Raw genomic sequence first — 9712 nt, 5'->3', positions numbered from 1 at the left:
AAAAAAAAAAACATATTAGAGAGAATTCCTTATCTCCCCAAATTCTCTCCATGTCCTCCAAGATAATGAAGCCCCTTTCCCTTTTACAAAAAAAAATTAATAAGCCACTTTTTATGTGTGTGCTGGGGATCAACCCATGGGCCTTGAGCATGCTAAGCGTACACTCTGCCACGAGCTACAGGATCAGCCAGGATCAACCAAGAGGAAATCCATAAAGGACAGAAGTGAATCAATCACTTTTTTAGTCATTGAACACACATTTGTGTTACGCCTGCTGCTTCCATGTCCATGACTTGGGATACAGCAAAATAGCATAGTCCTTACTGTCTTGGGGCTCACAACTTGTTTTCTAGTTGAGGTCCCTGTGACTGTCCCTTATTCCTGATGCTCACAGAAGGGATGGTGCTAAGGAGTTACAGAGTCCTAGATTCAAATCTGAGCTTTATCATTTGCTAGCTGTGTGACCTCAGGCAAATCACTTAACTTCTCTGCACTTTAGCCCCCTCATCTATTCAAGAAGCTGTGTAGACCTCTGTAACAGGGTTTCTCTGCTGGCCCAACACAGAGTAGGTGACCATTAGCCTGGCAGGGAAGACCTACGCATCTGTCAAAAGGGCTGGCTGCTGGTTGGAGGCTGCCTGGTTTGAGGCCTCTTCAACCAGGCTGCCCGCTGGGTGAAGCGGCATTGGTGTGGGAGGAAGCTGCTGTGCTGGAACATGTTGTGGCAGTCAGGGTCCAGGGCCCAGGAGCTGCCCTTGCCTGGCTTGCGGTCGTCACAGGGCACCTTGACAAAGCACTCATTGAGAGACAGTTTGTGGCAAATGCTGAGTGGAGGAGCCTCCACTCAGAGTGACAATCCACAGACATGGGCTGCGGCTTCTGCACAGGGGAACTCCCTGCCTCCTCACTGCGGCCCGGACACCATGTCAGAGACTTGGCCAGGGTCTTGCAAATCCCTTAGGAGGGAAAACTCGCTGCCCAGATCACTGCCTCCCCATGCCAGTCACCAGAGGGCGCCAGGGCTCAGCTCAGCACAGTGTTCCCCCCACCCCAAAGGCCACCCCAAGCCTGCTGCCAAGGGGACAGGGATGGCTGTGCCCCAGGCCAGGGCTCTGCACTTGAAGGGGTGGGGTGGGCGTGAGGGGATAGAAGAGCAGAGGAAAAGGGAATAGAAGAAAGACTAGGGGAGCCCAGAGGCTTCCCTCATGCTGTGGGCACTCTGCTCAGAATCCACCCACCTCTGGCCTCTCACCAGGCCCCAGCCCGCACCTGCATCTGCACCTGTGTCTCTGCCGCTCCTTCTTTCTGCCTCCAGTGACTTCCACTCTCCCAAAGCTACGTGTCTCTGCGTGTCTGTGTCTCTGGCTGTCTCTGTCCATTTTGTTGGTCTCTCTCTGATCTTCATCTTTCTTTTCATGGCTCTGCCTCTCTGTTTCCTTACATTCCTCCCTCTTTCTGTGTCCCGGTCTCGCTCCACTTCGCATCCTGTCCCTCTCCACCCCTGCAGCCCAGCCCCCCTGGGCTGAGGGTCTCTCTCCCTTCCCTCCCACCCCAGCCACAGCTGCTTCCAGCTTCTCAGCCCTCTTGGGCCTTTTAGGGGGTGGTGAGGGCTGGAGGAAGGGCAGGCTGGTGGGCCCACCCCTTTTTGCCTTTCCAGGCTGGGAGGCTGGGCCAGTGGGCCTTTTAACCAGCCCAGGCAGGCTGTACCGGACACCAGTCCTAGACGCCTGTGCCTGGCCTCTGTAGTTCCAGCAGCCGCCAGCCTGGGCAGCATGCAGCAGCCACCGCCACCACCAGGGTCGTTGGTCCCTGCAACAGAACCCACCAAGCCCCCATACAGCTACATAGCCCTGATCGCCATGGCCATCCAGAGCTCGCCAGGGCAGAGGGCCACACTCAGCGGCATCTACCGCTACATCATGGGCCGCTTTGCCTTCTACCGCCACAACAGGCCTGGCTGGCAAAACAGCATTCGTCACAATCTGTCTCTCAACGAGTGCTTTGTCAAGGTACCCCGTGACGACCGCAAGCCAGGCAAGGGCAGCTACTGGACCCTGGACCCTGACTGCCACGACATGTTCCAGCACGGCAGCTTCCTCCGACGCCGACGCCGCTTCACCCGGCGGGCAGGCACTGAAGGCACCAAGAGCTCTGCCAAGGCGCCCCGTGGACCCCTCAGAGCCACCAGCCAGGACCCAGGAGTCCCTGATACTACGACTGGCAGGCAGTGCCCATTCTTGCCAGAGCTGCCCAACCCCAAGGGCCTAAGCTTTGGGGGTTTGATGGGGGCCATACCAGCCAGCATGTACCCAGCAACTGCTGACAGCAGGCCCCGGCCACCTGTGGAGCCCAAAGAGATGCTCACGCCTAAGCCTGCAGACCCTGGGAATCTCTCCATGACCACTTCGTCTTCCCCTTGCTCGGCATTTGGCTTTTCTACTGGTTTCTCTGAGGCAGAGGGTTTTAGCAAGGCCCCTACACCAGCAACCCCGGAGGCGGGCGTTGGCAGCAACTATCAGTGTCGGCTACAGGCACTGAATTTCTGCATGGGGGCTGATGCAGGTCTGGAGCATATCTTGGCCTCAGCAGCCCCATCCCCTGCACCACCCACCCCTCCTTCCTCCCTCCGGGCCCCACTGCCCCTGGCAGCTGAACCCAAGGAACCCTGGGTTGCAGGGAGCTTCCCTGTCCAAGGAGGCTCTGGCTACCCACTGGGGCTGCCCCCCTGCCTATACCGGACACCAGGAGTGTTCTTCTTTGAGTAACCTGGCCTCACCTCCACAGGGCCCCTGTCAAGGACACCCTCCAGGCTGAGCCTGGCTCTAGGACCTGGAGAGCTCTTAAGGGACCCAGCCCTGGCAGAACAAGGTCAGTTAGGATGGGAAGCCAGAACTGCAGCAGCCAACACTCAGCCACGCCATTGGGACCACCAGACTTGGGGGTGAGGGAAGGTGGAGTTGCTTACACTTGATGCTGTGGCTCTCCGGCCAATAAAAGTCATTGTGATTGTAAAGATCAGCTTGCTGGATGGTGGGGGGCTGAGGGTCAAGATGCTGGGCTCCCTGTGTGGTGGCTGTGGTTGTGGAGTTTTGTGACAGAGGTGGGGACCCATAAAGGAAATGTCCCACATGTCTTTGTGGACTTTCTCTGGGAGTTTCCCAGGAAAGCAGAGGAAGGGAAGGCAGAGAATGGGGCCAGGCAGCGGATGGATATTACCGAGAGTGGAGGAGGCTGGGCCACCCGAGGGACTTGGGTTGTCCAGCCCAAACTACAATGGCACCTGCCTCCTCCCTGGGTGATGGGAATGCCAGCCTGGGTTACAGTGGTGGCAACTGAGGCTCGGAATTTGGGCTCACCAGCCTGCCCCCAACGCTGGCTGGCAAAGGGGCAACCAAGAGGAGTGGCACTCAGGAGTGTGTGTCTTTGCCCTGTGGCTTGAGGGAGATGCAGGGTGGAGAATGAGCAGGGCGGGGCTGGTGGTACTCCAGAGGACGGAAGGCTCTCTTGCAGCCCTGGAACATCAGGGCCAGAAGGCCCCACCTTCCCCCGTGCATGGACAGGGACCCCAAGGCTCAAGGGCAGTGCCACTCCCATCTGGACTGCCTGCACTAATGGGGTCCTCACCTGGATTGTCACCAGCAGAGGTGTCTTGGTGACATGATAAAAGCATTTTCTTGGGGCAGGGCAGGGGCAGACCTGTCCTGAGTCCTCATTAGAAGTTATCATGCCCTAAGTTTGAACTTTCTCTAGCTATTCCCTGGAGTGGAGACCGGAGAATAGGGTATTTGAGGCACTCATCAGAGGAACTGAAACCTCGATGTCCCACAGCCACCAGTACTGAAGGAGTAGAGGCAGTTCAGTTCCTCCTGGAGCCTGAGTCCTCCCCTCTGGGTCATGGATAGGAGAGAGGCAAATGGATGCTGGGACACCCCTAGTTTTATCTTTGGTATAGGGCCTGAGGGTCTTAATGTCACATGAGGTGACACCCGCAGAGCTGGAGACCCCTGCACTGGGCAGGCGAGCCAGTCCTCCCAGAGGCCTTCCTTGGGCAGCCAGCCATGCTGACTTCAGCCTCTGTGGCTCCCTCCTCCCCTCTCAGGTCCCCCGGGGCCTAGGAGGAAGCGAGCCCGGCTGGACAGCCCTAACTGTCTGGTTCCCACAGACTCCAGAGCTGAGGTGGAGCAGGACCTACTGCGTGGGGGCTCCCTGCAGCCGGAAGGGGCTGGGAAGAAGCCTAGCCAGCTGTAGCAAGCCGCTTATGTCTGCTGCCCTCCCCCACCCCCGCCACCCCAAGCTGTCTCCCAGTGAGGGTGAGGGTCTGCCCTGCCTCCCACAGGTAGCTTTGTGGCCCCAGGAAAGGGAGAAGCTGTGTACAAGGGGGGTGGGTTGCACTGCGCATATGCCCTATGGGGTAGTGCATGGGGGGATGGGAGTGCACTGAGCACGGAAAGACAGGCATGCAGAGGAGCAGAGTCAGAGGGCAGGGGCTCTCCCTCAGCTGGGTCAGGGAAGGCCACCTCTGCCTGCCTGGCACTGTTCCCTGTGTTGTCTTCCCATGGTACCCTGGTGACCCCAGTGCCTTCCCAGCCTATGTCCTGAGCTGGGGAAGACCTGGCAAAGCATCCTGCCCATCCTCCAGGAGGATTAATCTCTGGGCTAGGCTGACACCCTGTTTACCCTGCCTTAGGGGAACATGAACAGAGATGGGGTTGGCCACACCAAGGGTGCCCACCTTGCTCTGGGTATGAGCCCTTTCCCCTGCACCCCTCCCCCCTTAAGGACTTCTCATCTGTCAAGAAATGAAGATGAGCCTCTCAGCCCCAATTCCCAAGCCCGACCCTGGGCCCAGCGCCCGCCTTGGCCTTGCAGTGTGAGCCTGGACCAGCGCCAGCCTCTCTGGGCCTGGGTTTTGTTCCCTTTGCTGGGTAGGGTGGGGGGCAGCCTGCCTTTGGGTCTGAGTCCCCAGGGAGGGCCTGACCTAAAGGACAGCCTGGAGGAGGTCCCATCCGAGGAGGTGCTGGCTAGAAGGCCTAGACGCCATGAGCTCATGGTGCCCTCTGTACTGCCCAGCTGGGAGACCCCACCCACTGGGCCTCCTGCCCTCACATTCTTTCCATGACCAACTGACACCTCTGGCTCCCATCCGACCACCCCCCACCTGGGCAAGCACAGGTACAATGCATGCTCCTAATCTGGATGGGCCAGATTAAGAGCATCTTGGCATAGATGCGGAGCCTGAGGCCACAAGAGGTAAATGACATGCCCAGGGTCACACAGCAAGGCAGAAGCAGAGCTGTCTTCTCAACCCATCCACTGACCACCTCTGCTGTCTTCACCAAAGAACTCTCAGGGGAACAGGGACCATCACATCTGAATCTGACTACAGGGCCCTACTCATAGGTGGGGACCTGAAGCTTGGCAGCAGCAGCAGCAGATTAGACAAAAACAAGGGCAGCAGGAGGCTGGGGCGCTGGCTCAGTGTGGAGGGATCACCCGGCATGTGAAAGGCTCTGAGTCCACCTCCAGCACCATAAAAAACGTAGAAGGGACACTGAGTCCCCCTGCAGAATGGGGCTAACACAAAGCCTAAAATGGTAGAATCAGTGGTATTTAAGAATATTCCAGAGTTCTGAGTCACATCAGCTCAGATTCCTGGACTTTCAGAGTTGATAGGGCATCTGCCACCCAATTTCTGAGTAGCCCTTTACAGGGCTCCAGGAAAGGGAGGACTGTGCCCCAAGGGAGGCAGCTCTGAGGGGCTGGGGGAAGCTCACCCCTTGGCCTATGGCCTGCTTGCCCCAGCTCAGGGAGCGCCCCCTACCCCCAGAAGGCCACTGCACCCATGGGCCTGGCCTGCCTCAGACTCCTGCACTGTCTTATCTCTGGCGGCTCCCACCCCCACTGCCTCCTTCCCTGGTGGACGGCGTTCTACGGCCCTGACCTACTGCCCATCCCAGCTGCCTCTACCTCTATGGTGTGGTGCAGGGGAGACCCTCTCCCTCCAGAAGGTAGGTACCATGGGCCCCTGGGAGTGCATGAGCCCAGGCACCTGGGCCACAGCCCAAACATCCCTATCCTCACCACTTCCCTGTACAGATTAGACTCCCACCCTCCCACCACCTGCTGCCTGAGTCACATCCCAGCCACTACTTCCTAGCTGTGTGACTTTGGGGAAGCTGCTTCCCTTCCCTGTTTTCCTCACCTGTAAACAGGAACACTCACAGGCCTATTTCCATGGAGTTGGGAGGATTACATGAGTTAATATTTGCAGAGTGGAACAGGGAAAAGTACAGTGTCAGTGCCTCTTAAGTGGAATAAATAGGTATTTGGGTCGTAGGCATGTCAGCCTCAACCCAACTTATCCCTTGCCAAGGTGGTGTCTCTGCTGCAGAGGCAGGGGGAGGAAGGACTAATATACAGAGAAAGTAAGAGACTCAGTTTCTGGCTTCTCTGCCTCCTTGCTGTGTGACCTTGAGCCAGTATGCTCACCTCTCTGAGCCTGTTTCCTCATCTGTAAAATAGTGATAATGATTCTACCAGGACTGGTAGGTTTGAAATCCTGTGCTGCACACTATGTGTACAAGTTGGTCAACAAGAACCAAACTGGAATAAAAACAGTCTCCCTGGAAGGTCACATGCCCTCTGCTCAGTCCTTTCTGCCCCTTCTTCCACACATGGCAAAAACTACATCCTGAAGGTCCAGAACACCCTGGTTCCCTCTAGGCTGGGAACAGGATGGTGACTCAGGGAGGCAGCGGTGGAACAGGAGGAAGTGGTTCCACGGCTAAACGCAGGCCAGGGACCCATGTGGTCACACGGTCAGCAGGAAAAGCCAGGCTGCCTCCTCACTTGGTCTGAGAGGAGAGAGAGAGGCTGGGGCTCTTGTCCTCTGAAGACAGCAGCTGCAGGAGGCCCCTTTGCATGCTGGGGCCTCTGCCCTGACTCCTCCCCTGCCTGGAATGCTCCTTCCCGTGGGCTCAGCACCTGGAGCTCAGCACCACCCCCTCAGAGAAGCCACTGCTGCACACCCGATCTGGCTAGATGCCCCCATGATGCCCCCGCCTGCATCTTTCCTTTTACAGCAGATGACACTGGTGTACACACTCAGGGCCAACCTCTCCGGCCTGATGACCCGCACACAGTAGGACCCCAGGAAGGTGTGTGAGTTGCACTCACCCAGTCAACCACTCACCATGGATTAAATCTCAAGGAGCCCCCCGGGCACTCCTGTCTCACCCAGCACTGGGCCAGATCCTTGAGAAAGGGCCCCTCCCTGGTCCACATAGGCCCGGCAATAGCAGTCCCTTCTGCCACTGTCCCCAGCAGCCTTCCCCTTCACATCCTGGAGCCACTGTTCGCATGCCCTTGGGACCGCTTCATGACCCCCACATTGTGTCTAACCCAACCCACATGTTCTCATTTTATCACTGCTCTACAGTGTCTGGTTCCCCCACCAGAGGACACTCACTGATGTCAGGGACTTGGTGTACTCACTGCTTGTCTCCAGCACCCAGCACAGTGGGGCAGGGACTCAAGAAATCGCTGAGACAAACAGGCTTGCAGCCTTCACCTGGGTCCGCTCCTTCTCTCATGAGGACCTCTCATAGTCAGCACATGCGCTGACTCAGGGAAGACAACACAGCTTTATGTCCTTTGTGGAAGGGAAACTGAGGTCTGGGAGGACAAATAAGCAAGTTTGAACCCCAGTCTGTTTTCTGTTACCAGCCCTTCTGATTAGAGATAGATATCTGAGCTCCGGGCTTCCCCCTCCAGTTCCAGCTTCTCACAGCCTCTCAGACAAATGACCCAGCCTTCCCTGGTCTCCCTGCTTGCCACTGGTGTGCGTAGCTGCAAGAATTATTCTACAACATGGGCACAGCCATATTCCTCCTTTGTGCAACACCCTTCCGTGGCTTCCTGTTGCCCGAGTCAGCTCCTGGCCCTGTCTCCAGAGATTGTTCCTGCTCCATCTTCCACAGAAGCCCCACTGGAACAGGCTCCCCTAGGCCTGTTACACCATCCTCTCCTCTCTATCAGGAAAGGGCCTGCACAGTATTTGCACTCACCTTGGGCGTTGTTCCCATTGGCGAGGAGAAAAGAGACACTCCATGCCTCCTTCCTGGTCTCTGGCTTCCCGGGTTTCAGCTTCCCCCATTGCCACTCTCCCAGTGGGATCCCAGAGGCCAGGAGCTCCCTGAGGTCAAGGGTGACTCCTCTCTGGCCTGTCACTCGGGGCTGGGCCTAGAGCAGGGAGTTGCTGGGCATGGAGTGGCACTACCAGCCTTGTGTCCTGATGTCACTATTCACTGGCTGGAAGCCCATGGATGTGTCCCTATGCCTCAGTTTCCTGGGAAGTGCTGAATGCACCCACTCATAGGGTAGAGATGGACTGAATTGGAATGGGCTTTTTGTGTGTGTGTGTGGCAGAACCGGGGATTGAACTCAGGTCCTTGCTTGCCAGGGAAGCGTTTATTCCACTGAGCCATCTCCCTGGCCCCAAGATGGATTGAATCGGGACCCAGGCACCCTCAGGTTTGGTTCTGGTGCCCTGTGGCCCCTCCCCACTAGAGTGAGGGCACGAAGGACAGGCAGAGCAGGTGCATGGGCATCTGCCCAGCTCAGTGCTTGGGCCAGGTGGGTGCATCCCCAGGATAGCATAGGCTGCTTCCCACCCTGGGTTGGCCCCATCAACGGTGGAACTTTTCCCACCACTGCCTTGTTAGGTCCAAGGTGGCCGGTGGAATTTGAGGCCACTAGACCCAGACAGGAAAAGACAACGTCACCAGCCCTGGTGTAATCCAAACCAGATGTGGCCCCAGTGGCTTCCAGACCCTTGGGGGTGGTCACTGTGGGCCTGGCCTGGGCCCAGAGGCAGGAAACGGTCTTGGAGGAGAGCTTGCTGGGTTGGGCCCAGCTGGGAGGAGCTGTCCCACCAAGGGTGTTAACCCTTCTTAGCCCACAGGACCAGAAGAAGCTGGTGGGCCAGACCAGGGAGGCACAGCCACCTTGTAGAGGACTCAGCAGGGGCCTTGGAACAGACACACAAGAAGGGCTTATACCCTGCCGGGCAGGCAAACCATACAAGTGGCAGGGAAGCACACGGCCTTAGCCCTGGGCCTTGCCCCACCTCAAACCAGCATGAGCTCCCTCTCTCCACCAGAACAGCCCTAGGGTGAACAATCTTTCTCCCTGAAGCTGCCCAGGATGGGAACTTTGATTGCACAGGGCCAGACCCACTGCCCCAGAGAGGCACAGCCAGCTCTGCACTGGCCCCAGATCTTGTGCATGTGATCTGTAGCCCCTGGTGAGAACCAAACCTCTCTGAAATCCATATTCCCACTCATAGTTTTAGATCTATGTCCTCTGCTTCCAGGACAGGGAGACCCCCAAATAGGCACCTGATTAATTAAGAAGAGGTACGATGTATTCCTACAGGGAGATGGGGCCCAGGAAAACATTGTCCCTGTTCTGTGGTTCTGGGCACATTCTTTGCCCAGGACATGGTACTTTTCTGTGTGGCCTTGGGCAGATAGGTCACTTTCCCTCCGAACCTGTTTCTGAACCTATGAAACACGATGAATGACACCTGATACTGCATGTGTCCCATCTCAATTGTTACAATGTGGCAGAGGGGAGAAGAGCTCAGTCCACCACTTTCACATGTAGAAAAGGAAGCTAAGTTTGTGCTAGGAGTCTGGAGTCCTGGGTTCTA

General features: G+C 57.1%; 1 protein-coding gene across 1 annotated transcript; it reads left to right on the top strand.

Annotated features, from left to right (window-relative positions):
- The first annotated feature begins 1738 nt into the window (after window positions 1-1738).
- On the top strand, window positions 1739-2999 carry Foxs1 (forkhead box S1). Its single transcript, XM_004630790.2, has one exon. The coding sequence runs from the start codon at window positions 1773-1775 to the stop codon at window positions 2763-2765; it is 993 nt and encodes a 330-aa protein (XP_004630847.1). The 5' UTR covers window positions 1739-1772; the 3' UTR covers window positions 2766-2999.
- The last annotated feature ends 6713 nt before the right edge of the window (window positions 3000-9712 follow it).

The sequence above is a fragment of the Octodon degus genome, unplaced genomic scaffold (genome assembly GCF_000260255.1).
Source record: "Octodon degus isolate 3935 unplaced genomic scaffold, OctDeg1.0 scaffold00037, whole genome shotgun sequence".
Classification (NCBI taxonomy): Eukaryota; Metazoa; Chordata; class Mammalia; order Rodentia; family Octodontidae; genus Octodon; species Octodon degus.
This window is presented reverse-complemented; position numbering and strand designations above follow the sequence as displayed.

Bases quoted from the DNA above. Each gene is read 5' to 3' on its own strand.
- Foxs1 (XM_004630790.2), top strand. From the start codon at position 1,773: ATGCAGCAGCCACCGCCACCACCAGGGTCGTTGGTCCCTGCAACAGAA.